This window comes from Meles meles, chromosome 19 (genome assembly GCF_922984935.1).
Source record: "Meles meles chromosome 19, mMelMel3.1 paternal haplotype, whole genome shotgun sequence".
Classification (NCBI taxonomy): Eukaryota; Metazoa; Chordata; class Mammalia; order Carnivora; family Mustelidae; genus Meles; species Meles meles.
Window position 1 is genome coordinate 45,234,965 of NC_060084.1, and position 27,770 is coordinate 45,262,734.

The window sequence follows — 27,770 nt, forward strand, 5'->3', positions numbered from 1 at the left end:
GGACATCCCCAATGGGCCTGTTTCCTCCAGAAAATAGCCCTACTCACAATATCCCCCTTGTTGGGTTTAGTGAAGATGAAATCTGAGGCCCTAAGTGCAGAACACCTGCCAATGGCTACTCTGTGGGGAGCTCTGGAGTCTGCTAGGCGGCCCTGAGGCCCTTTTCCCTTTCCCACAGGCCCAGGACCTGGGCAAGGACAGCCCGGCCGTCCAGCTTCTTCATCTGTGCCGGGGGTGTTGGGAGGCTCAGAGGGAGTGCGCTGCTGGCCGCCTGGGAGCTGCTTCTCTCGGTTATTTTCAGACCCACACACACCTGGGTCCGAATCCCGACCCTCCCTCTTTGTTCTGTGACTTTGGATGTATTTGTCGCCCTCACCCCCGGCCTCAGTTTCCTCCCTTGGGAAATGGCACTGACATAATACTGACCTCGCCTGATGATGGGCTTAGATTTTAAGATTTGGGAGCCGTCCTTCCATCACTGGGTTCTGTGCAAGTCCTGCCTTCTCTGCCCACTGGTCAGGTGACCTTGGGTGGGTCATTTAAACTCTGAGCCTGTTTCCTCCTGGACCAAATAAATAACAGGGCCTGCCCTCCATTTCCTGCATGGAGCTTAGCACACCTCCTAAATTTCTCACGATCAGAAACCTCCCATAGGGCCTTTTAGGGTCAGGGCTGGGGGCAGACAGTTCATTGATTACAGACCGAAGTCCCCCCTTGTTTCACATTTAGCACCGGTTTTATTGAGCTAGTTCGCTGGCCATGCCCAGCCAGGGAGAGAGCAGGAGATACTGGGGAGGCAGGCCGGAGTGCTTTCCCCTGTGGCACGCCTTGCTCTTGCAGCCTGAATGCAAGGGCGTGGAGAAAAGGAGTCTGTTGGCCAGCAGGTGGGGAGCTTCCCATGAGGTAGGGACAGGAGGTGGGGTAGGGGACGTGGTTTGCGGATCAGCAGGGTCTTGGGAATTCTGATAGAAACGGCACCAGCCAGGCCCAAAAGGCAGGCGCTGATGGGTGGTGCTGGAGCAGGTCACACAAGCCCCACAGCTGAGTCCCAGAGACTCCGAAGACTAAGGAAACGGTTCCCCTTTGATGCTCCTGTTGGTGACCGCAGGGAGCAGACCTTAGGCGGGGCAGTCTGTCCTCAAGGACAGGTCTGCTCCCTGCCAGCTTACCCGACAAACATGTGGTCAGGAGTCACTGTCCCGGGTGGTCAGCGATTTTCCCCCACGGTTACAAATCCTGGTTTGGCCTTTGTCTTGTGACTCAGTCCGCCAACTGACATCCCCACGTGTAAGAAAACAGTTTGCAAGCAAAGTAAACATCTCTGAGTTACTCTGGGAGTAAGTTCTCCCATCCTGGGAAGCTGGGGAAGTGGTGAGCAGCCTGGTTGGATCCCTGGTTTCTTGCACAGCACGTGGGCACCATGCCAAAACAGCAGTGAGTGGGGTTCCCCGGAGGGCCGCCAGGAAGGGGCCACATGGGACCCCCACTTGTCCACGGGCACCCGGCTCCCGGCCGGGCTCCCCGCCTCAAAACTGCCCTTCACTGATGATGCCCAGCAGATGGCAGTACTTTCTGGAAGGCTGGACCAGTTGGCTAGGACAGGCGGATCCTGACCCTGACACTGGAATGGGTCACTAGGGCACCATAGTGCCCCACCCAGGAACGCGTGTCCCTCCCGTACTGCTCAAAAGACACGTAGCGGATGCCCTTGCCAAAGTTGGTGAAGACATGAGACACCTGCATGGGAAAAGAGAGTGGGAGGGTGAGGACCTCTGGGCCCTTCCCTTCCTCCACTCCCTCAACAGGCACTCCCCAAAGACCAGTGAGGTACCAGGCCCTGCTGTAGGCACTGGGGATACAGCAGTGAGGAAAGCAGACAGGGGAAGCTGCTGCTCTAGCAGGGGATTCAGACACTGAAGACAGTTGAGGGGGTAAGAGGCAGGGGAGTGGGGTTGTACAGTGAGTGAACAAGGGCATCACTGAGGCAATATTTGAGCTCAGACCTGAGTGTGGGGTGGAGGAAGCCATGTGGGGATCAGGATGAAGAGTGTTCCAAACAGAGGAAGTCTTGGGACCTCTAGGGGGCTCAGCTGGTAAAGCATCTGCCTTCAGCTTAGGTCATGATCCCAGGGTCCTGGGATGGAGCCCCTGACATGCTTGGCAGGGAGCCTGCTTCTCCCTCTACACCGCCCCACCCCCCGCTTGTGCTTTCTCTGTCTCTAAGAAATAAATAAAAATCTTTAAAAATAAATAAAATCTTTAAAAAACAAAAACTTTCTCCCTTAAAAACAAAACAGAGCAGTCAATGCAAAGGCCCTGAGGTAGAAGTGTGCCTAGATCACAGAGGAGAATAGAAGGCGGTGTCTGGGAGGTAAAGGGCAGATGACGTGGGGCCTCGTGGGCCATGGAAGGACTTTGGCTTCCGGCTTTTCTTATCCTTTGCAACATTTTTTTTTAAATTGAGATAATATTCGCCTAAAAAAACACACCATTTAAAACTGTACAATTTCATGGTTTTTAGTATTTTCAGAGTGTCATGCAACTATGACCAACTCTAATTCTGGAACATTTCCATCACCCCAGAAAAAAGCCTCATATCCATTAGCTGTCATTTCCAATTCCTCCCTCCCCCTAGCCTTAACAACCACTCCTCTATCTGCTTTCTCTAAGTCTTTGCTGCTTCTGGACATTTCCCATAAATGCAGTCCTACAGTGTATAGCCTTTTGTGCCTAGCCTCTTTTCACTTAGCATCCCGTTGTCAGGGTTCATCCATGTTGGAACATGGATTCACACTTCATCCCTTTTTATAGCTGCCTGATAAAACTTCAGCTTTTCCTCTGAGATGTAGCCCTAGGAGGGTTACAAGCAAGGGAGGCTTGTGATCTGACTCGCTTTTCAATGAGATCTTTCTGGATGTGTGTTGGGTGGAGAGGGAGGGCTAGAGAGAAGGAGATCAGGAGAAGAAACAAGAAAGCCCCCTCAAAGGTCTGATTTTTTTTTTTTTTTAAGAGATCACTCCCAAGCCGGAGGTGGGGAGGGCAGAGAGAGAGAGAGAGAGAATCATAAGCAGGCTCCAACAGCAGGCTCCATCTCAGGACCCTGACATCATGACCCAAGCTCAAATCGAGTCAGATGCTTAACTGATGGAGCCCCACAAGTGCCCCACAAAGATGACTTTGATAACAGGGGTGATGACTCACAGCACAGGCTTGGGAGCCAGCCTGGGTGTGACTGGAGCCCCACGTGCGTTAGTGGGACTTGGGGCCAGCACTTAACCTTGTATGCCTCAGTTTCCTCGACTCTCGAATGGGGATAGAGGCAAGGACTTTGATTTACCACTGCATCCCAGCCCTTAGGGTAGTGCCCAGCACAGAGTAGGTGTTCCACTAATGAAATGAATTAGCTGGCGAAATCTCTCGGAAGAGCACCCCGAGCAAAGTAAGGGCTCCGTGATTGTTAGCGGTTATTGTTAGAGACCTCCACCCACGTGAAGGGCTGAGAAGGAAATCTAAGGTGGGGTGTGTCTTTGCACGGGTCAGGGCTGGTCTGGAAGGCAGTCTGGACCCACCTGTCGGCAGCCTCTCTCAGTCCACTGAAGAACCGGGTTGGGTGAGGCCGAGAACTTGACCACTTCATTTTCGTACACATCCAGGAGGCGGACCCGGAGACGGTAGATGCAGCCACAGTTCTCTCGGGCACCCCACCTACCAGGTGATGGTGAGCCCTGATGCCCTCACCACCCGCCTGGTCACCGGGGTGGGGAGAGGGAGGCTGAGGGCCAAGCCTCCCTGTATTTTGATGCAGGTCACACACCCCACACTGTATATGGAGAAGTCAGGGCCTGGGAATTTGCGGGGAGGAGACTGGGTGCTCCTGGGGTGACTTCTAGGGGCTTGGGCTTGGATGTGTGTGTATGGAGGGGGAGGAGTATGGTGTCTGGGGAGGAACCACAATGCAGAAGAGGAGGCGGCTGGGTATCTTGGTGGAGGAGCCAGAATCCCCAGGAAGAAACTGGACTTTGTGTGGAGCAGCAAGAGCTTGAAGGAGGAGCCTGAGCACTTTGTGAAGGAACCAGGTGCTCTGGAACAAGTGCCCGGTGCCAACTCTGCCCCTCTGAGTCCCAGTTCTCAGGGCACAGTGCTCTGACCCTTCCTGAGGTCTTGGGTGTCCACAGGCCCTTAGGCTCCATGCTGAGTGTGGGTGATGAGGGTGGCGTGGGTGAGATGGGGCGTCTTGTTTCAGACCAAGCCAGTCAGTGGCCTCCATGTCAGCAGCCCTGGGGCCTGCTGAAGGGGGAGAGGGAAGAGTGCAGAGCAGGGGGCTCTGGGTTCTTCAAGGCTCTGCCCTCCCAGCTTCTGCAACTGTGAGAGCATCCCTCCCCACTCAGCCTCACCACACAGTAGCCGCGGCCAGGCCAGGGGGTTGATGGGGGCACGGAACCCCTTCTGCAGCACGGCTGCCGGCCCTGATGGTGCTGGGGCGGGTTGCCATTATTGACTCACCAGTCGGCCACACAGATCTCGATCTGGGCGCTGTCCAGCAGCTCCTGCCACACCCCCTCCATCACCAAGTCTACAAGCTGCCTCTTGAAGCACCATCTGGGAAGGGGAAGATGGCATAGGGATAAGGCAGAAAGCCACAGCCCAGAAATCACGTCCTCCAAGAAGCCCCCCTCCCTCCACAACCCTGTCTGAAGCAGCGGCCCCTCAGGGTTTGCTCTACTGGACAAGATGTAGGATGGGCCGGGCATGCCCACTGGCCTCTCCCATCCCTTCCCCATTCTCCACCAGGCTCTGGGCTCCAGGAGGCTGACCTGTATGTCTCTAGTATTTGTGGGGACTGGAACATGAGTACAAATGGAGGCCCACACTGAGTGGGAATTCTGGAGCCTCCTAATAAAGTGCAGAGGCCCGAAGGCTAAGGTTGAACTGCCTGTAGTTTCCCCTACCCGCCCCTTCCTGCTGGGTCAGCCAATGGGAAGTGCTAACAGGAGAGGGAAGGGCGAGATGAGAGTAAAACCGGGTTATTTAGCCTCCCGGCTCCCTCTCAAGAGATCAGCGTAGGACTGCTGTGTCTCTCCATGAAAGGGCACAGCTCCGTGTGTCCCTCTCCTCACAGCCTTCCCTGTCTATGGTTCAGGAACTGCTTCCTCCCCTCATCCTTGTCAGGTCTCCAGCCAGTAATGACCCTTTCCCTCACCGTTGCTAGCCTGGGGTTCATGGAGTATCCCTTATGGTCTGCCCTCACTTTTGTAAACCGTGCTTCTCCCCTGATTTGAATATGCCATCTAAAGATCTAAATGTGAAGGATAAAACTGTGAAGTTACTGGAAGAGATTATGAGAGAACACTGTTAGGATCTAAGGGTAGGGAAGGATTTTCTCACGCAGAATTTCAAAAACAGTCTCTAAAGCAAAGAAGAATTTGATCATAGGAAAGTGACGAAGAACACCATGGACACAGTTAATACAGATGGTAGAAGGGGAGATTCCCACAGTGTCCAGGATGGACAAGGGGCTAACATCTAAGATACACAAGGGATTCTTGTATATCAGCAAGAATGAGACATCAACCCTAATAGAAAATATGAATGGGCGATTTCCAAAAGAGGGAATGCAAAAAGTTAACAAGCAGGCGAAGAGATGCTTTATTAGTAAATCGAAACAAGCAAATTAAAACATCAACGAGATATCTCTTCTACTCCTAATATACTGCAACTACTAGAAAGTTGGATAATACCACAAGGGAATGGCTAAACATGGGGGGAGGGAGCGAGGACAATGGGTATAGGCTAAACATGGAGGGAGGGAGTGAGGACGATGGGTATGGGGTGTGAGAATAAAGAGAATCAATCAATCCGTCAGCTGTTCTGATGTCTTCGTGGAATTTGTCACAGTCAGAAGCTGTGGAGCCAGATTACCTGGGTTCAAATCCCAGTGCCAGCATTTATTGGTGTTGGCTACCCTTTATGCCTGTTTCCTATTAACAAGTGGAGATAAGGCTATCCATATCACAGGGCTGTTGCCAGGATTCAGAGTTATATGTAAAGCAGTTATATGTAAGTCCTCTAAAGGTCTGTTGTTTTGTCATTATTTTACTGTTTATGTGTTTAATGTCTCGCCCTGCCCCTTTCGGAATTCCCCATTTCTGAATTTTCCCTGTATCTCTGGCATATAAAACAGTGCCTGATAGCTGGCAGGCCCTCAACAGATATTTGACAACTATCTGACTCACTGAATAAATGAATGAGGTAAGGAGAGGGTGAAGGCAAGTGAGGGTGAGGATGAGGACGGAGGGCTAGGTCCCTCTCCCTCCTCCGGGCCCTTGCCCCAGGGCTCAATGGCAACTCACTGGAAAGAAGTTACGAAGCAGGTCTGGGAAGGAGCCCCCGGCACCAGCGTTAGGTTCTTCTCCACGGCCCAGCCGTTCCCGCCGTGCTCCACCTCCCAGCCTCTGAAGCCCTCTGTGGGATACAACACGCCGGAAGGACGATGGATTCACCTGCAGCCCGCCCACCGGACAGCCCGCCACCATCCAGCTTGCCTCGCCCACAAACCCCGCCCTCCCGCGCTCCACCCCGGGTTTCTCCACCCTCCAGGCCCCGCCTCCCGGCCGCCGGCACTCCTCGTCCCACCCCACACCCGCGTCACTCAGCCCTGCTCATCCACTCAGCTTCTCCTCAGCTCCACTCGGCCCCGCCCCCAGCTCTCCCTTCCCCTCCATCCATCTGCTCTGCTTCTCCTTGGCTCCGCCCCGGGATCGTGCCATCATGGCCCCACCCCCTCCTACCAAAGCTTTGTCTCCCGCCCTGGGCCCTCTCACTCGCTCCGCTTCTCCCTCCTCAAGGGCTCTCAGGAAGACTTAATAGTTCTATGCAAGTTCCGCCCCCGCCAGCGCCTGCTCTGCTTTTCCCCAACCTTTCCTGACTCCTCCCTCCTTAGCCCGGCTCACTGAGTCTGCAGTCCCAGTCTGAATCATTCCTGCCAGGGCCCTTGGCTCGTCCAGCTCTGGGTCGCCTGTCCACATCGTCGTCCTCCACAGCCCACAGCACCTGGCCCCGCCCACCCAGTCCATCGCTTTCCCAGACCCGCGGGCAAGTTTCACAGGAGCCTCTTCCCTCGGCCACGCCCCCTTGGTTCCTGCCCTGGCCCCGCCCCGTCTCGTGCATCCAGACCACGCCCACCCTGCCTGGCCCGACGCCCCATCCCACACAACACTTAGGTCCACCCGGCCCCGCCCCCGTACGCACGCTCTCCGCAGGAGTTGAAGATGAGGTTGCGGCCCAGGGGCGCGCGTAGGCAGTAGCGCGCCAGGGCGCAGAGCGGGAACTCCTCGTCTTCGCTGTTGGGCGGGCAGCGCTGGGCCACCGCGTAGAGTGCGCGGCCCTCGGCGCTGCGGTCGCGGGCCAGCTGCAGCAGCCACACGGTGGGCCCGTCCACCACGTCGCGCCAGGCGCGGCACACTGCGCGGCAGCGCGTCACCAGGGCGCGCGGCGGCACGTGGCTCAGCACCTGCACCAGCAGCTCGGGAGGCAGCGCGTCCAAGGCTAGGGGCGGGTCCGCGGGCAGCCGCCGCCGCGAGGGCCGAGCGCCCATCTCCGGCCGCCAGAGTCCTGTGGGTTGAGAGGGGTCAGCAGATCAGGGCAGTTAGGCCTCCCTCACCTCTCCCAGGACACAAGGTCCCTGGGACTTGACCATAACCCCACCAGCTCCAGTGGACGACCGCGGGATTACCACGGCCCGTGAAAACTGGGCACCTAGTTACTGACAGTTGGCTCTGAAGGCGACTGGCTTCTCACCTTACCCCCTCGAGCAGAGGGGCCCTGATCCAACCACGACTACCCGGGGACTGCTAACCCCGGCTTCCATATCAGGCCGGTACACTTGTGTCAGGCTAAGCACTCTACACATATGACCACGAGCACAGAAAAAAAACGCTCCATACCCAGCCTGTCCCAACCTCTCAGGGTTTGGAACTCATGAACTGTCTTCAGTTCATGAAATCTCTACACTGAACATTCTTGTCACTTTAGTATCTGTGCTGCCGAAGCGAGCACCATTCTTGTCACTTTAACCAAAACCCAGGACCCCCCCCCCCCCGCGCCCCGCCCCCGGCCCTTCCAAGTGGTTAAATCTTTGCTCCTTGGTGCTGCCTCCAGACCATTCTTCCCTCCTCCCCCAAACTCCCCCAGCTATGATCGCTGTGCGCTCAGAGTAGATGGGTCACTGCCCTGCCTTGTGCATCACGGGCTGATTCAGCTCACTACTGACTTCATGATTTTAGCTCTAGGCTCCCAGCCACTCAGGCTGCTCTTCTCAACATTCCACATCCAGATAGATGATCCTTCCTTCTGCCACCTGCTTCTCTGCTCCCTGACCTGCTCTTCTCTCAGCCTTTCCCTTCCATGGTCACACCTAGACTTTGCCTTGGTGACCACAGACTCTTCAAGAAACTCAATCTCAGGGAGCTAGCTCACTCTCCACTCTCACCCTTTTTCTCTCCAGCTCCTTCCTTCTAGTGCCCCAGACTGGTTTCCTCCCACACGTGACCCTGGTTCAATCCAGCCCAGTACCCAGTTTAAGGTGACTGAAGAACACACAATTCCATTGGCTGGTTTCCCTTTCAGACTGTGAACTTGACCCTCAAGCTGGAACGCTCTGTGGCAATCAGATAACATGTGTTATCCACAGGCTCCTCCTCTCTCTAGATAACTCCTTCACACCTTCTCCCCCAGCCCCGAGCTCATCACACCTCCTTCCACCTCTTCATTCTCCTTTTGCTTCTTATTTTGCAGAAAAAAAAATTAGAAGCGATGAGATGTGAACTTTCACAGGTGCCCACTCTGTCTACCACCCACCTGCCTTGGGGCCTCTGTGCTTTCCCACGGTGACTGTGCTGAAAACGTCACCCCTCTGTGTGACCTGCTCGCACCCCTTCCACCCACTCCAGGTCACAGTCTCACAGTTCTCGCTGTCTCCTGCGCCTTGGATTCCACCTCCGCACTCGATCATTCTCAGCAGCCCACACGGTATCATCCCCCTCTTGTGAAAACAAACTCTCTCTAGACTTCACCTCCCCTTCTGGCTATGGCCCCATTTCTTTGCTCCTTTTTACGGTCAAACTTCTCAAAAAAAGTTGTCACCAGTCTCTGCCTCCAAATTTTCTCCTTTTGTTCTCTCTTAAACCTTCTCTAATCAGGCCCTGCCCACTGCCCTGAAATGTCAAGGTCACCAATGACCCCCTAGGTGCTAAGTCAAAGTCAGGGTTCAGTCCTTACTTTGACACTGACGCACTGAGGTTAACTCCCACTTCACTTAGCTCCAAGCCACGATACTCTCTGGACCCCTTCCATTCGCCTGGTGGCTCCTGGTGAGTTTCTGGCTGTTCACCCTCCGTCTGATCTGGGAATGTGAGAGACTGGTGTTTAAACCTCCTGCATTCTCCACGACTACTCACTCCCTTGGGGATCTCACCCATTCATACACCTCCCTCCTGGCCCATCACTCTCTTTCTGCTTCTTTCCCCAGTCGTCTGTAACTCACGAGTAGCCACTAGTAACTCACTAGTATGAGCACCTGAGTCAGGTCTTGTCCCTGTGTTGCTCAGAAACCCCCCACCCCAGGGGGGGGCGCCATCCCACTCTGGATAAAGGCAGAGTCCTCACTGTGGCCCACAATGCCCCACACAGTCTGTCCCCATTACCTGCTAGCCCGCATCTCCCCATCACCCACTCTGCCCGGCCAAACGAGCCTGCCCACCTCAGGCCCTTTGTACGGGCTCTTCCCTCCACTTGGATTCAGAGGATTTCTATGCTCACCTCCACACTTCAAGTCTTTGTTCAGATGTCAGTTTCTCCATGAGACCATCTTTAACCACCCTATTCCAGGGCCTCCTGACCACCCCTACTCCCCCTTCCCTTTTCCTTACCGTATATTTCCCTAAAGCTCTCATCACCTCTTAATACATCACACACATAAGTATATGTAATTTGTTAATACTTTAAAAATATTTTATTTTATTAAATATTTTATTTCTTTATTGGACACAGAGAGAGAGATCACAAGTAGTCAGAGGCAGGCAGAGAGAGAGGGGGAAGCAGGCTCCCCGCTGAGCAGAGATCCCAATGCGGGGCTCGATCCCAGGACCCCGAGATCACGACCTGAGCCGAAGGCAGAGGCTTAACCCACTGAGCCACCCAGGTGCCCCTAAAAAATATTTTATTTTAAAGTAATCTCTACACCCAACATGGGGCTCAAACTCACAACCCCAAGATCAAGAGTCGAACACTCTACTGACTGAGCCAGCTGGGTTCCTACTTCATACCCTCCTCACCATGAGGGCACGTCTGTTGCTTGCTTTGCATACTGGGTACCAGTGTCCACACCAGTGTCCGACACATAATAAGTGTGCAATGAAGAGATGTTAAGTGAACGAACCAACAAATGACCATGTCAGAAACCCACTCCACAGATGAGGAAACGGAGGCACAGGAAGGTGAAACACCTTTATTTAAGGAGAACTCAGTGACTGGGTTCAGACCTATGAGAAACTCATTTCATCTTCCCCACTGGGGAGGAATAGCCTGGCGACAAATGCCTCGTGGCTGGATGCTGCCAGCTTGGGTTCGAGTTCCGGCCCCACCTCTAGCTAGTTCTACGACCAAGGGCATGTCCCTTAATCTCTCTGTGCTCTGAGAACGAGGATGTTAACAGTACCTACTGCACAGGGTTGTTTTAAGGACAAAATGGATTAATATTTGTAAAGCACTTAAGAAAAATCGCTGGTGCCTCAGAAATAAGAGGGATATTCAATTAATATTGAACACTAAATTATGTCAGTTGCTATTATTATTACACATCATGAAAGAATGATGAACAGCATTTAGCTACAATGTTTTCATCTGGTGACATTTATTGGGCCTTTGTGAAGCCACTGGGCTAACCGTTAGAGCTGGGGCATCTCGTGGAATCCCACCATCTTGTTTAATGGGCAAAACCATCACAGGAGGCTGCCCTGGGTTAAGAGACTTCAATGATCTAATGCTTGTTATGCTGTCTAATGTCTGTAAGTGCTCAACTCATGACAATTGTTATTATTTTTAAAATCAGCTGAATACAGTTTTGTTAAGGGGTGCCTGGGTGGCGCAGTCAGTTAAGCATCTGTCCCTTGGTTTTGGCTCAGGTCATGATCTCGGGATCGTGAGATCGAGCCCTGTGTCGGGGATCGGCTCTCAGAATGGAGTCTACTTGAGATTCTTTCTCCCTCCGCCCCTCCTGCTTTTGCTCTCTCTCTTCTCTCTTTCAAATAAATAAATAAATCTAAGAAAGAAAAAAAGAAAGAAAGAAGATACAGAAGCCTGTATCAGGCTAGTGATCCATGGTAAAATGCAGAACATCCCCTTTACCCTGATGCGGAGTGACTGGTTATAAGACAGGCTGTAAGAAACAGGGTGTGATTCCCCCCTCCCCCAAATAGTTCTTAATTGTCTTAGGAATTAGCTGCCATTTAATAGTAAGTCCACCAGTTTGCCTGTCATGGACTTTAAAGTCACCAGAGTGTGGTTCCCTTGCCTGGCTTGCCTTAAGACTGTGCTATTTTCTGGCAAACAAGGTATCTCTGGAGCTGGGGTGGCCCCCTTACAAAATGAGAGCAGACAGGCTTCACCAAGGAGCAAGGACCTTATGAGCCGTGAATATACAAAATCCTTGTTTGGGATGCTCCGCTGAGGGCCATAAGAAGCCTCATGGCCACCATGTCCACACGGATTAATGCTGACCACTGGCTGGGTCAGTATGGGACAGGTAAGGCATGACGTGCCCTGCTGTCCGAGTGTCTGGGACTGTGTGTGTTTGGGGGGCAGCTATGTTGTTGGCTGGCACAGTGACTGGGGGTGTTAATGATATACAGTTTCTAGGACCCACGATGCTATGCCGACCAAAGCAGCTATAATAAGAGAGCCTGACATGTTCTGCTAGGACTTGACCCCTCTCCTTGACGCCGGCAGACCTTTGTGACTGCTTCAACTTTCAGAGCACCATAGACGTGACATGGCTAAGGGATTTCCAAGGCTGGGTCATAGAAGATATAGCCAACAGCCACCACCTGACTCTCTCAGAACACGTGCCGTGGGAGCCCTGAGTCCAGTGGAGTGCTGCTCAACATTTAACAGCTCGCTCTCCGGGAGAAAAAAAGAATCTGGGTTCGTAGCGTTGGCTGACGTCTGGGTAAACACACCTACCGTGACTGATCGCAAGCTACCAACGTCAAGTCCCTGAACTGAGGAGCTGGAGAGCTGCCCCCAGTCTGCTCTCCGAAGCCCGAGCAAGCCGAACACCACATACACCCCAGCCACAGTCACCGCTGAAGTCTGGCTGAGTCTGAAGTCTGAAGAGACCCAGGGAAGGCAGAGAAGTGCCTGGGGAGCCCCAGCTGTTTGAGTCCCATTCTAGGGGCTAGACACAGTGGGGGATAAGCCTTCCAATGACCCAGCCCCAGCCACAGTCAGACGGCGCTGCACACAAGCCCCTAAGAACTGGGAAGCTGAGCCCAGCCATTCCCCAGAGGCATGAAATAATACAATAAAGGTTATAGTTTTAGGTTGCTGTGTTTTGAGTAGTCTGTGAGGCAGCACTAGCTAAAAGGGACAGGCTCTGTGACCTGCATGTCGTGGGATGGGTACCTTCCACAGGGCACGCTCCTGCCCCAAATCCCAGGAGAGCCCCTGATGAGAAACAGTGGGTGTCCTGACTGCAGGCACAGACCAATCTGGGTTCAAATCCTGACTACCCATGTCCTGCCTATGACTTGTATTTATCTTCTTTGAACGTAGGAAATGTAATTCAGGAATAGCGTGTTTCTCTGGTTTGTTTGTTTGTTTTAAAATCATGCCGCTTTTAAGTACTGACCACTGGTTTATTATTACTTTTAAATTCCAAAATTGACTTTATTTTTATTTGTTGCCTGTTCCATAAGGCTAATTCTTTATCTCCATTTTTTTTTGGTGGTAAAATTCACATAACATAAAATTTACTTCCTAAGGTCCCCTGGGTGGCTCAGTTGGTTAAGCATCTGCCTTCGGCTCGGGCTCCTGGGATGAAGCCCTGGGGTGGGCTCTCCACTCCCTACCCCTCCCCCTGCTTGTGTGTGCTCTCTCTCTCGCAAGTAAATAAATAAAATCTTTTTAAAAAATTTACCATCGTAAGCATTTTAAGCATACAGTTCAGTGGTTTTAAATATATTCATCTGCCAGGCGCCTGGGTGGCTCCGTGGGTTAAGCCTCTGCCTTCGGCTCAGGTCATGATCTCGGGATCCTGGGACTGAGCCCCGCATCGGGCTCTCTGCTCAGCAGGGAGCCTGCTTCCCGCCTCCGCCCCTCCACCCCCGCCCCCTGTCTGCCTCTCTGCTTACTTGTGATCTCTGTCAAATAAATAAAATCTTTAAAAAAAAATATATATATATATATATATTTATATATATTCATCTGCACCATCAGCACCATCCATCCCCAAAACTCTTTTCACCTAGTAAATCAGTCATTCCCCACGCCCCTCCCCACCTGCCCCCAATAACCACGCTCCTCCTTTCTGTCTGTAGGATTTGGGCTACTCTAAGTAACTCACAGAAGAGGAATAATCATACGGCATTTGCCTTTTTTTGATTGGCTTATTCGTTTAGTGTAATGTCCTCAAGATTCATCCCTGCTGTAGCCCGTGTCAGAATTCCCTTCCTTTCTGAGACTGAATAATATTCCATTTTGCTTATTCATTTATCTGCTGATGGACGTGGATGGCTTCCACGTTACAGATATTCCGACTATAGGTATTTTTGTTGGTGTAACACATTTCTTTGGTATTATTAAATCTCTGGCATCTTTTGCATCTTGAGATTGTGGTCGATGACTTGATGACTTATTTCATGGTGACCACGTGGCTCAGTTGGAGCATGTGACTTTTGATCTCAGGGTTGTGAGTTCAAACCTCACATTGGGTGTAGAGATAACTTAAAAATAAAATATTTTTAAAAATTCTCTGCCAAGAGAATTTCAGGCAGCATTAAAAATTCTAACCAAGCACAGGGTGCCTGCGTGGCTCAGTCGGTTAAGCATTTGCCTTTGGTTCAGGTCGTGATCCCGGGGTCCTGGGATGAGTCCTGAGTTGGGGCTCAATGGGGAGTTTTCTTCTCCCTCTCCCTCTGCCCCTCCTCTCTCCCATGCTTGCTCTCAAATAAATAAATGAAATCTTAAGGAAAAAATCTATTAAAAAATTCTAGGGATGCTCAATCTATTTATCTATTATCTATTACAAAAAATTCCTGGGTGGCTCAGTTGATTAAGCATCTGCCTTCTGCTCAGTTCATGACCACAGGGTCATGGGATCGGGTCCCGCATCGGGCTTTTTGCTCCACAGGGAGCCTGCTTCTCCCTCTCCCTGCCTCTCCCCCTGCTTGTGCTCTCTCTCTCTGTCAAATAAATAATAAATAAAATCTTAAAAAAAAATCTAACCAGGCAGAGGTATACTCATGTAGAAAGCATTTTTGTTTCTGTTTCCTGATCGGAGGCCTGACTATATGTGTGTATTTATTTGTAAATATTCATCAGGCTGTACAGCTTAGGTACTCTCTGTAAAAGGTTGTCAAAACAGGAGCAGTAAAAAAATCAAAACAGTAGTCAAAAACAGTACCAATAAAAAGACATGGGAGTCCACGGAAAGGAACAAAAAGATGTCCAGAAAGCCCTCCCCAGAGTTCTCAAACAAAATACGGCACTATTCAAAATAAAGGCACCCCTGGAAAAGAGTAAGCTAGCTTATCTCTCTCTCCAGACAGTTCCTCAAATTGTGTAGGACCAGAGACCTTTCCATAGTGACTGGAAAACTTTGCCCCAAAATATCTCCATGACTCAGTGATGGTACCATTGACACGGTGTTTTGCTGGAGTACACTCACAATAACCATTATTTTATGAATTTTTTTTTCTTCTGGCTCTGGGAATTGCCCGGGCACACGGGTCAGCGTTCTCTGGGGCTTGCGTGCACTTGGCCTCAAGCAGTGGTGGGGCGGGGTCGGCCCCCAGAGCTTGGGTCCAGAAGACTCAGCCGGGGGCCTGCACAGCTGGGGCTCGGTCCGCCCCAGCTCTCTATCCAAAAGGTCTCTCCAGCTACAGCACACTTCTGACACAGACCAAATAGAATGTCATCTTCAAGGTTCCTGATTCATTAAATGGTCTTCATTGTATACGATGTTTGGGCTTTATTGATTTTATGACTTAATTTATATGGGTTTTCATCTTTATTAATTTTAGCAGTTTTTAGTTGATGGGAAAAAACAATTTTATTGATTTTATCAGCTCATAGTCTACTAGACTAACTTACAGGTAACCCATATATATTTATCAGCGTATGTTTTCACTTGCTGTGATACGGCTACATTTTTGTACTTGACTTGTCATTTCACTAGCTTCTTTCATGAAGGTGGAAGACCGAACACGGAAGACTTACTATGAGGAGTGATACTTCAGAATCAGGCAAACAATATACCCAGGAAGGGGCAGAATCAGCATTTGAACCCAGATCTGCTGCCTTTAGTGGGAGCGCCTGATCACCACCTGTCCTGCTGGGGGCAGCAGTCCCACGTCCTGAAAACCCTCAGAGCTTCCTTGCCCTCCACAAATGGGTTCTGATAGGATTTCCAGACACGGAATCTTCCACAGGTGGGTCTTTTACCTCCCCGTGACTGTATAATGAAAAATTTCAAAGTTGAAATAATTACACAGGAACCCTAACTCCTAAGAAGGGCAGTGACAATACCCACATATATATTTTAGCCTGATACCCCTTCCCTGTCCCTCCTACCCACCGATTTCCACCCCAGGGCCACCGCTAATCTGCTCTCTGTCACTGTAATCATTCTTTTCTGGGAGAGATGGAATATGGAATAAGTGGAATCCTATAATGTACCAATCGTCAATTGCCTGCCCGACAGCTCCAAGTTGCCAAACTGCGGAGTTCAGCCTTTTAAATCTTTTTCCTGTGCCGGCTGACGTGTTGAGTTTGTCCAGTAGAGGGAGCCAGAGGAACATTACAGGAAGATTTTTTTTTTTTTTTTTTGGTTCCAGCTTCCAGATTTGGTTCCTTGGTTCCCCCAGGGCAGAAAGCTTCTCAGGCTCCCCTCCTGCAGTGTGCAGGCCTCTCCAGGGCCGGGCAGTCAGAGGCACCCCGCAGCCAGCCCCTTTCCGCATCCAGCTCAGGCGGTTTCCTAGAGCCTGGAGTGAGGCCCTTCCTTGTGTACTGCCTTCCCCAGCATCCCAGAGGATGGACTTCTGGCAAGTTCCAGCGGGTGCATTTCCATCAAGTTCAAGGTGCAGCACCACAGGGATTCCTTTGTCCTTTGTGAGGCTCCTCCAAGAGTGCTCAAACGAGGTCAGGGTCTGGGATTGTCATCTTCCTCAAGATCTGTTGCTCCTTATGTCTCCTATTTCCATGTTCTTTAGCATTCTCTATTTCTTAGTGGCTATTTCCCTGCTATAATTAACAATTCTGTATATTTGGGGCACCTGGGTGGCTCAGTGGGTTAAAGCCCCTGCCTTCGGCTCAGATCGTGATCTTAGGGTCCTGGGATTGAGCCCCACATCAGGCTCTCTGCTCAGCGGGGAGCCTGCTTCCCTCTCTCTCGCTCTGCCTGCCTCTCTGCCTACTTGTGATCTTTGTCTGTCAAATAAATAAATAAAATCTTTAAGAAAAATAATTCTGTATATTAAATATTCTCCCTCCAAATTACTACGTGGTTCTGGTCTCCTGATTGGACTCTGATACATATAGTCGAGGCTCCTGTGTCTTCTCTCCTTCTGGGTAACGTCTGTGTGATCCCCAGCACTGTTGCACTTATCAGTCAGGAGTTTGATCCTTTTTAAATTTTTTATTATTTTTTAAAAATATTTTTATTTATTTATTTGACAGAGAGTGATCACAAGTATGCAGAGAGAGAGGGGAAGCAGGCTCCCTGCCGAGCAGAGAGCCCAACGTGGGACTCGAGATCATGACCCGAGCCAAAGGCAGAGGCTTAACCCACTGAGCCATGCAGGTGCCCCGGAGTTTGATCCTTTTTCTTGCTGAGTACTATTCCATTGAACAGGTAAACCACAAGCTGTTTATCCATTCACCACGATGGACACTGGGTTGTTTCCCGCTTGGGGCTACTATGAATAAAGCTGTTGGGACGCCTGGGTGGCTCAGTCAGTTAAATGTCTGCCTTCAGCTCAGGTCGTGATCTCAGGGTCCTGGGATCGGGGCTCCGTGTTCGGGTTGGGGGGGAGACTGCTTCTCCCTCTCCCTCTGCTTATGTTGTCGCTGTGTCAAATAAATAAATAAAATCTAAAAAACAAACAAACATAAAACTGCAATGAACATTCGTGTACAAGCTTTTGTGTGGACATAAGTTTTCGTTTTTCGTGAGTAACTACCTAGGATTGAAATTGTTGGACCATAGAGTTAAGTGTATATTTCACTTTATAAGAAAACACGCAGTAATTTTTTTCAGCACAGTTGTGCCATTTGCCTTCCCATCAACAATGGAGGAGACGCACCATTGCCAGCACCTGCTCTTGTCAACTGTCTTTAATTTTTGACAGAATGGCTTGTTCATAATGCCTTCGGGAGAGTTTCCTCTACCTGACATTTTCCCTTATTAATTTTAAGCCTCTGCTCTTGAATTGTGCTGCTGCTGTGGTTTCTAACCTGCAACATATGGGTTACATAAGAATCAGCAGTCAGACAAGATCAAAATTCTTTGCTCTTTAGAATTATTTGCATGTTCAAAGATTGAGGGTGGCTTCCCCTTCAAGCAGGCAGACTGAGCTATTGCTAACCAGGGCCTATATTAGCTTTTGTTAGTCTCTGTAGAATTTTTTTTTCTTTTTTAAAGATTTTATTTGTTTATTTGACAGACAGAGATCACAAGTAGGCAGAGAGGCAGGCCAGGTGGGGGGTGGTGGGAGAGGGGGGAAGCAGACTCCCCGCTGAGCAGAGAGCCAGATGTGGGGCTCGATCCCAGCACCCTGGGATCATGACCTGCGCCAAAGGCAGAGGCTTAACCCACTGAGCCACCCAGGCGCCCCTTAGGTAGATTTTTAAAATTTTTTTTATCTATTTCAGAGAGAGAATGCAGGCAGGCAAGCATGAGCAGGGGGAGGGGCACTGGGAGAGGAAAAAGCAGACTCCCCGCTTGGTGAACTCTGGTTCGATCTCACAACCCCGAGATCATGACCTGAGCTGAGACCAATAGTCTGGCACTCAATGGACTGAGCCACCCAGGTGCCCCAGTTTGGGGTAGATTTTTTTTTTAAAACCATCCCTGCTGGATGAATGTAGCTCTGGGATAGCTTAGCCTGGCAATCAGAACAAGGGCTGGGTTTGAGCCCCCACTGACACCACTAGCCCTGGCTGGCCTCATAATAACAGTGCCTGGTCCTGTGCTAGAGGCTCTGTCAATAGCATCCCAGGAACAGCAAGTTCAAATGCCGACGATAGACGGGCAATCCTAAATGAGGCCACTGGGCGGAAGAAAACAGGGAATGGTGGAAGCCGGCGAATCAGAGGGTGCAGCGAGCCTGAAGGCTGTGCCAATACTCGCTCTGGCGAATTTACCACCAAGTAGGAAGATGGGCCCACTCTGGCCACATCTTGCAGTTTTTCAGTAGAAACTGGAAATCCCGGTTTTTATGTGATTCACCCAGTTTTTCAATGTTAGCAATGCATAAAAGAAGAAAAATGAAAGCACAGTATGGCCCAGAGAAGACCAGTGTGCAGACTCGGGAACTGAATGAGTGTGGCCACTTTGTGACTTCTGTCTTATCCCAGCTGATCTTCACACCATGAGGAAACTGAGGCCCAGGGAGGCGAAATGACTCACATAAGGCCACATAGAAGTCAGCAATGGAGTGGGGATTGGAATCTGGGCAGTCTGATCTCCCTCTCAAAGGGTATCCTCTCTAGGGACAGCAAAGGGGTCCCAAGGCGGGGGGTGGGGTGGGTGGAGGCTGGGGTAGGCATTCAGATCAGGGGTGAGAGGGCAGAGCGAGGACAGAGGTTAGACCATCTTTGAAAAAAACTGTGCCTTGGGGCTCCCTGCTCCCTCTCCTCCCACCTTCATGTTTAGCCACACAGATCTCAGGCTGCCCAACATTCACACCCAAGAAAAACAAAACCATACGGGATGACAGTTCTCTAAAGGAACTGGATGAAGCCTTTGAGATGTGCCCAGGCTGCTGGTGTCCCTGAGCGTAGCCCTTCCCATCCGGGCACCTGGGACTGAGCTCCCAGAGACTGGCTTCGTCCATGCTAACACTAATAAGAGCTGTCTCAAAACATAGAGTTCTTGGTCATCTGTTCGACTGGACAAAGAGGCCAGTGGGAAATCAGGACTATATTTATAACAGCCCCAAATTTCATACCAGTTACTTAAAATTTTTGTTTTGTTTTGTTAAGTAATCTCTACATCCAATGTGGAGCTTGAACTCACAACCCCAAGAGCAAGAATCACGTGCTTTACCACCTGAACCAGCCAGGTGCCCCGTCATACCAGTGACTTTGAAAAAGCCCCTTGTTTGTCTGAAAATGTGATTGGACAAGCAAGGGTCACCAGATGCTTGAAGAAAACTAGCAGCCTGAGAGAGAAGTATTACGGTAAACAGGCAGAACTATAGTGAACCCCAGAGGAAAGACAGCAGATCAGAGGGCCAAAGGAAGACATAAGGAAATTAGTACACAAGGCTGGCTTTAGGCTTCACAGGGATGTGACCTACACAGTCAACCACGGCCTTGCACTGCAGGGTTCCACGCTTGCTATAATGCTCTGCTGTTGTCAATGAGATATTTTCAATCGTTTTTAAACAAGGGGCCCACAGATGCATTTTGTACTGGGCCCTGCAAATTACGTAGCTGGCCCTGGATACACTTAGATTAGAGAAGATATTCAAAACACAGTAAGAACAGGATATTATAAAAGGAAGAGTGTCTTCTAGAAGAAAAAAATTTCCCAAAAATAGATTGGATAAGTTAGAAACCGGAAAATACTTCTCTCTCTCTCTCTCTCTTTTTTGAAAATACTTTTCTCAAAAGGGAGAAACTAAAGGGTTGCCTGGCTGGTTCAGTGAGTAGAGCACGCGACTCTCAATCTTAGGGTGGTGAGTTCGAGCACCACATTTGGTATAGAGATTACTTAAAAAAAGATAAAATCTTAAAAAAAAAAAAAGGAAAGGGGCGCCTGGGTGGCTCAGTGGATTAAGCCGCTGCCTTCGGCTCAGGTCATGATCTCAGGGTCCTGGGATCGAGCCCCGCATCGGGCTCTCTGCTCCGCAGGGAGCCTGCTTCCTCCTCTCTCTCTGCCTGCCTCTCTGCCTACTTGTGATCTCTCTCTCTGTCAAATAAATAAAATAAAATCTTTAAAAAAAAAAAAAGGAAAAATTAAAGCTATGACAAACTGCAGGAAAAACAAAAAACTGCTTAAGAACGTCATGGTCCAAATATGCTAACTGTATCCATGTTATGTTCATTTGATAAAGTGCAAGAAAAAAAGAATCCATTTGACCTGGAGGCTAGGGCCGTTCACCTTAGATAGAACTGTTTATTGGTTTTCAGAAGAAAAAGATTGTATCCATGTATATAAATATACCAGACATAAAACATTGTGTAAATTTAAGGTGTATGTGTTGATTTGATACATTTATATACTGCAGTGTGATTACCACTTCAGCAGTAGCTAACACCTCTAATCATGTCACTTAATTATCATTTCTTTTTTGTGGTAAGAACATTTAAGATCCGGTCTCTTAGCATAAAGATTGTCTTCTCAACATAGGGGATAGGAAATCTGCATGGAAAAAGATGAGTTTAGGCCTCTACCTCATACCATATACAAATAACTCAAAATAAGCCATACACCTGAATGTAAGAGTTAAAACCATAACATTTTTAGGAGAAAAATCTCATGATCTTGGGTTAAGCAAAGACTTCTCAGCTGTGAGCCCAAAAGTGTGATCCATATAAGGAAAAAACTGATTAATAAAACATCTCCAAAACTGAAAACTTTTACACTTCAAAAGGCACCATTGAGAAAATGGAAAGAGAAGCTATAGATTGGCAGACTATGCCTCCAAATCATATACCTGATAAAGGACTCGTATCTGCAATATATAAAGAACACTTAAAATTCAACAGTAAGACAAACAAACCAATTTAAAAATAGACAAAAAATCCGAAGAGACATTTTGCCAAAGATAAACGTATGACTAACAAGCACATGAAAAGATGCTCAACATCATTAGTCATCAAGGAAATGCAAATTAAAATCACAATGAGACACCATCTCATGCCCACCAGAATAGTTATTGTTCAAAAGATTGGCAAGTACCTGGAGAAACCAGAACCGCCACGTGTTGTTGGTTGGAAGGTAAAACGGTACAACCACTTTGGAAAACAGTGGGGGCAGATTCTTTCAAACGCGAACATTAAAAAAAAAAAAAAAAGGTTAAACATAAGCTTCCCACGAAACCCAGCAATTCTACCATTATACTGCCTACCCAGGGGAAGCAAAAACACATGTCCACGCAAAGACTTGTTCGTATGTTCCCAGCAGCATTATCTACTGGAAACGATCCAAAGGTCCATCAACTGATGAGTGCATAAACAAAATGTGGTCCATCTATACAATGGAACACTGGTCAGCAAGAAGAACGGAGTCCTGGTACACACGACAATATGAATGAAACCCCAGACAGCATATGCGAAGTGAAAAAAGCCGGACCCAAAGGGCCAATACACACTGTATGATGTATTTATATGAACTGTCCAAAAGCAACATATCGGAAGATACAGAAAGATTAGCAGTCGCCTGGGGCTGGGCTTGGGAACAGGGAAATGACCACAAATAGGCACAGGGGATATTTTGGAGGTGACAGAAACGCTTTAAAACTGGTGATGGCTGCACAGCCCTGTAAATTCACTAAAAATCACCGAATTGTACACTTTAAAGGGCTGACTTTCATGGTATGTAAATTCCATCTCACTAAAGCTGTCACAAAAACCCTGGAAACTCGACAGTGAAAGCCTATAAGACTTAAATATGGTAACAGAACAGACTGTAGACGTTATCAACCTTGACACTGTGAAAATCAATGTACAAGTAACAAAAGATGGGAAAGAGGGTGGGGGGGGCGGGGGAGACCGAGATGCTTGGCTCACCTCCTTCCCATTCTGGGAATCAAAAGTTGCCAGAATAAAAAAGTTAGAAGTGAAACATAAAATTTGAAGGTACAAAGGTCAATCGCAAATAATCTTTTAAATGTACAATTGTTAAAAATTGGTGGAGGGGTGAAGGCTAGGTACAGTCTCTCATGGCTCACACTAACAGCTGATTCTGGATCCTTCTCTCTACTTCTCTGCCCCCATTTCTTCCTTTCTTTTTTTTTTTTTTTTAAGATTTTATTTATTTGACAGACAGAGATCACAAGTAAGCAGAGAGGCAGGCAGAGAGAGAGAGGAGTAAGCAGGCTCTCCATGGAACAGAGAGCCTGATGTGGGGCTTGATCCCAGGACCCTGGGATCATGACCTGAGCTGAAGGCAGAGCCTTTAACCCACTGAGCCACCCAGGCGCCCTTTGCCCCTATTTCATTATTACCCTTCCATGACCCAAATGCTGTCTGGGTCAAGGCCATGCATAAAGCGGGAAGTAAAGTTCCTTTGGCTTTTTGGTATATTTTAACTTAAATGCAATGAACATCATGTGTCATAAAGAATATGCTCTTTTTAAAAAAAAACCAACCAACCAACTGACCGACTAGTGCAGACTGTCACCATAATCTACTTAAAATGCTATCAGTGAGAACTCACCTATGGTCCTGATGGGAGGATACGTTGGTCTAGTCACGGTGGAAACTAGATGGGCATTTTTTTACTGAAGTTGAAAATGCGCCCGTCCCATGACCCAGCAATTCGACCCCAGAGGCAGCAAACACACACTAGAATATTCATGACACGACTGTTTCTAATACCTCCAGTCTGGAAATGACCCGGATGCCCATCCACTGTAGGATGGAGAGGTAAATAAAGGGAGACACAGAAGGGTACACGACGTAGCAATAAACAGCAATAAACAGGAGTTAACGACAAACACTCGCAATGATACGGATGAGCGTCCAAAGGCTCATTTGGGGTGAAAGACACCAGACACGACCAGGCACCTAAGGTGTGAGTTCTAGCACAACCAAACAGCCTGAGTTGCCCCGGGGCAGTCCCCGTCTACTGCAAATATTGTCCCAGGGTCATTAGGGTAATTAGTGACCCCTATTGCTTCCAAAATTTCCTGGCTTGAATGGTAAATTACTCAACACTAATGGCACTACCTTTAAAAAGTTCACAAACAGGCTAATCAAATCAAATATTGTTTATAGACGTACACACAGGTGCTAAAACCATAGAAAGAAGAGCAAAATAGCAAAATGAGTATCACAGAAGTCAGGGTAGTGGTTCCCTCCCATGGGAGGGAGAAGGCTATTAACCAGAGGCACCCGGGGAAGCTTCCAGGGGCTGACAATGTCCTTGCGGTTGACCTGGGCCCCGGTTACATATTTCACAATGTGCAAATGTACACAGATGTATGCCTCTGTTTTATATACTTTCCTGTCCGGGTGGATGTTCTATTTTATAATTTAAAAAATATGAATGCTGTCGATAAACACCACCGATGTTACTGAACCCAAGAAGGAAACGGTCTCATCGCATCTCAGCACAAATTACAATTCACGTTTGCCAAGGGCTTTCTTTGTGCAAGGCACTCTGGAAAATTCTTTCTGTGCATCATCTCATTCATTCCCAGGAGGCAGCAGTGATATTTCTGGGAGAGAAGGCATCACAAGGCGAGCAAGGGACATTGCTTTTGGGAATTGCTGGTGACAGGCCATGGGGGGGGTGGAGGACTGGGGAGAGGTGAACGTTGCAGCTTCTCTATGGTCAGTCAGCCCTGGCTCAGCCACACCGCAAACTGCTGTTCATGACCTTGGGAAAATGGCCTTCCCTTTCTGAGTGGAATTTCCTCTCCATAAAATGAGAAATGGGCAGGTACCCATCCCCTCTCTCCAGGGCCAAAAAGTCTGAAAACCGGAAGTCGTTTCCAGACCCATTCAGAGACAGAAAGGAGTCAAAATGATGTGAGATTTGATTATCTCACTGAGTGAACATGCATTTCACTGAAGAAAATACCAGTGTGTTTGATTACGGCGCTCCCCAGTCCCACCACGGTTCTTCTGTAACATTCAGAATGGGTTCCCCAGGGCTTGCCTCCCATTCAGAAAGTCTAACATCCAGGCCCCAAAGTTTTAGATCAGATACTGCGGACTTCGAATAATTCCCACCTCTTTGTGGTTACGGGTAAATTAAGCACAATCAAGGCCTGGCCCCAGACATCATTACTGTGTTTGTAGATCAGGCCCAGCTGTGGGACTGGAGCGTGCACCTCACCTCCCTATCAGAATCATGACATCACCGAAACCCAGCTACAGGAATGGGGGCTCAGGGGACCCGTGCCTAGAAAGTCAGGACCAAACACAGCAGGGCAAAAAATAACCAATGTGGAGATCAGAGCGATTGGGTGAATTTTAAAAAGGAAAAAGAAATGCCAAGTTCAAAATCTATCTCGGGGCACCTGGGTGGTTCGGTCAGCAGAGTGCTGACTTTTGATCTCAGGTCTCGATCCCAAGGTTCTGAGTTCAAGTCCCACGTTAGGCACAGAGACTACTTTAAAAAAAAAAAATCTAGGTCTAGATTAAAAGAGTAGAAGGAAGGGCCCAACTGTGGTTATGATGTTAGCACAGCACACTATGATAGTTGAGAAAAATCCTTCACTAATAGATGTGGTTACTGCCCACGACTGCTCTACACACAAGCGAGGCCTTTACAAAATCTCACAGAAATATCACGAACAGCTCCAAGAGGGAGATGCCATTTTTCAGCTGGGGAAACTGAGGCTTGGGGAGGTGGAGCCATGGACCCAAGGTCACATGACATGCGAGCAGCAGAGCTGGGATGTGAACCTGGGTGTGCAGGACTCCAGAGTTCCTGCTGTATGTATGTCTTAATCCCCTTCTTAGTTTCTTTTCTTTTTTTTTTTTTAAGATTTTATTTACTTATTTGACAGAGATCACAAGTAGGCAGAGAGGCAGGCAGAGAGAGAGAGCGGGGAAGCAGGCTCCCCGCTGAGTAGAGACGATGTGGGGCTCCATCCCAGGACCCTGGGATCATGACCTGAGCTGAGGACAGAGGCTCTAACCCACTGAGCCACCCAGGCACCCCCCCTTTCTTAGTTTCTACCTTGTCTTATTTTCCCCAAATTTTACCATGAAAGTTTCATTTCATGTTAAAGTTGAAAGAATGGTAAAATGAATATCTCCTTATGTTCCACGTTTTGCCATATTTGCTTTCTGTCCTTTGATGAATTCTTAAATACTTCAAGGTGCATATTCTAAGAGAGAGTAAGGGGTAGGGGCGCCTGGGTGGCTCAATCAGTTAAGTGCCTCCTTTTGGCTCAGGTCACGATCTCAGGGTCCGGGGATGGAGCCCTGCATTGGGCTCCCTCCTCAGCGGGGAGCCTGCTTCTCCCTCTCCCTCTGCCTGCTTGTGCTTTCTCTCTCTGTCAAATACATAAATAAAAAAATCTTAAAAAAAAATAAGGAGTAATGAGCACTGGGTGTTATAAGCAAATGACAAATCACTAAATTCTAGCCCTGAAACTAATAATACACTATATGTTAACTAAATTGAATTTAAATAAAAAATTTATTAAAAAAGAAAGAATAGGGGGCACTATAGGTCTACACTACCACTTAACACCCTTTCTTTTCTTTTTTTTTTTGTTTTTAAGATTTTATTTATTTATTTGACAGAGATCACAAGTAGGCAGAGAGGCAGGCAGAGGGAGAGGAGGAAGCAGGCTCCCCTCCAAGCAGAGAGCCTGATGTGGGGCTCCTGGGGCTAGATCTCAGGACCCTGGGATTATGGCCTGAGCTGAAGGCAGAGGCTTTAACCCACTGAGCCACCGAGGCACCCCAGTACAAAAAAATCCATTCTGCTATCTAATATTCAGTCCATGAACAACTTCCCCCCATTGTCTCAAAAAGTCTTTTGTAGCTTTTTCTGACAAAATTGGGGACTCACACACTGCAGAGGGTAGTCATGTCTCCCTAACCCTTTTATGTCTAAAACACTGACCTTTCCATTTTCTTAAAGAGACAGTACTGCTATAATTAAAAAAAGTAGACTCATTTCTATTTATTTGTGAACCACATATATGACTCCATTGGGTGAAAAAAATAGTATTTAAATAAATATAAAAACTTTATTTAAAAAAACATTATTAAAGCGGATTCCTCAGCCAGGCCTCACAAAATGGGGAGTCAAAAGATCCTATAAATATTTAATGCAACAACAACAAAAATTTAATGGAATAAGGAACATGTTTAAAAAGGTGGGTTTTGTTTGTTTGATGTTACAAAAGCAGCCAACAGAGAAACAACAAGGAATGTGTGGTTATCCAGGGAGGAGGGAAACTTGGGCACTAGGAAAGCTGTCTCCATCTATTTTTAGTAAGGGATTACTGGACATTGTCTAAAAGTTGACAAAGTAAGAAATCAGCCTAGAATTTGCTTTAAAGAGTAAGGAACTACCAGAGGTATAAAAAGGAGCAAAGGTTTAAAAAACACACCACGGATCACAATTACTTTGGCCATTTCTGAAAAGTCGTTTAATCCCATAAAATTTTAGCTGACTGTGGGGCGGAGGTGGGAGGGGGCTGCTGTTTTCAGGGCTTTGCTTGATGCGAAGCTTTGTCTGCCTTATTCGTCTTTTGTTCTTATGTCATACCGGGGCACTTAAAAAAATTATTTATTTTAAAAGTAGGTTTCTAATATCGCAATCTTGCCAGATTGTTAGTTACTAGACGCTAAGCTGAAGGATCCAGATAGAAAGAACAGGACTCAGAGCGTCACAAGATACTGCTCAACACTTGGAAAAGTTAACTCAGTAGAACAAAACTTAAATTGGGAAGAGCGGCCGCAGCTAAAAACAAACTTGCTAAATCAAGAAACGGTGTTCGGAGACTTCTGATTCACGGATTCTGCGAAGGGGCCGCCAGCCAGAAGACACAGAAACCAGAACTGGTAAAAAGTGGTCTGGCCTTTTCGCTGGCTGCTGTGTACACGTGTTGATCGAGGACGGTTTTTTTTGTTTTTGTTTTTTTTTTGCGGGGGGGGGGGTTATCCCAGGGCGGCCTCCGCCGAGGAGCAACGGGGTGCAAGGCGTGGGCGTCAGGGGACCCGTTCTAAAAGCAAAGCCCTTTCCGTACCACCTGGGGCTTTTCAAACGTGTGCGTGACTCTGGGCTTAAAGAGGCGCAGCTGGCTGGCGGAGCCAGGGACCGGGGGAGGGCCCAGAGAGGGGGTCTGGGGCACGGGACTCCCGGGGATCCGCCCCTCCCGGCAGGGTCTGGGGCGGAAGTGAGTGGGGACGGGACACGGGTCCCGACCTGCGTCCCTACCTGTCCCGGCGCTCACCTGGCGGCCAGCTCGGAGGCGGCGGCGGGCTAAGCTCCCTTTCCCCACCCAGCTCTGGGAGGCAGTCAGGGGGCTCCCTGGGATCGGCCCCGCCCAGGGAGCCCCGGGACCGGCGGTCTGGGCAGTCGGTCCTCTGCGGGGGCGGGGGGGTTGACGGCCGGAGGCGGACGCGGGGGTATG

At 48.9% G+C, this 27,770-nt stretch overlaps 1 protein-coding gene across 4 annotated transcripts; it reads right to left on the reverse strand.

The window, feature by feature from the left end:
* Nucleotides 1-83: 83 nt before the first annotated feature.
* FBXO17 (F-box protein 17) lies at nt 84-27,770 on the reverse strand. Of its 4 annotated transcripts, none has more exons than XM_045989429.1 (6): nt 27,575-27,770; nt 7,249-7,611; nt 6,351-6,462; nt 4,504-4,599; nt 3,570-3,705; nt 84-1,737 (listed from the first exon to the last, which is right to left on the reverse strand). In XM_045989429.1, exons 2-6 carry the CDS (start codon nt 7,592-7,594, stop codon nt 1,594-1,596), a joined length of 834 nt encoding a protein of 277 aa, XP_045845385.1. In that variant the 5' UTR covers nt 7,595-7,611; nt 27,575-27,770; the 3' UTR covers nt 84-1,593. The 4 variants fall into 4 exon arrangements, with proteins under 4 accessions (XP_045845385.1, XP_045845382.1, XP_045845383.1 ...); XM_045989426.1 differs by having other exon boundaries at nt 27,591-27,707; XM_045989427.1 differs by lacking the exon at nt 27,575-27,770 and adding an exon at nt 9,277-9,356.

Coding starts and splice junctions, on each gene's coding strand:
- FBXO17 (XM_045989429.1), bottom strand. CDS start 7,594: ATGGGCGCTCGGCCCTCGCGGCGGCGGCTGCCCGCGGACCCGCCCCTA. Junction 6,463..7,248: donor CTTCAACTCCTGCGGAGAGC/GTGCGTACGGGG, acceptor TGTATCCCACAG/AGGGCTTCAGAGGCTGGGAG. Junction 4,600..6,350: donor TGCTTCGTAACTTCTTTCCA/GTGAGTTGCCAT, acceptor TCCCCTTCCCAG/ATGGTGCTTCAAGAGGCAGC.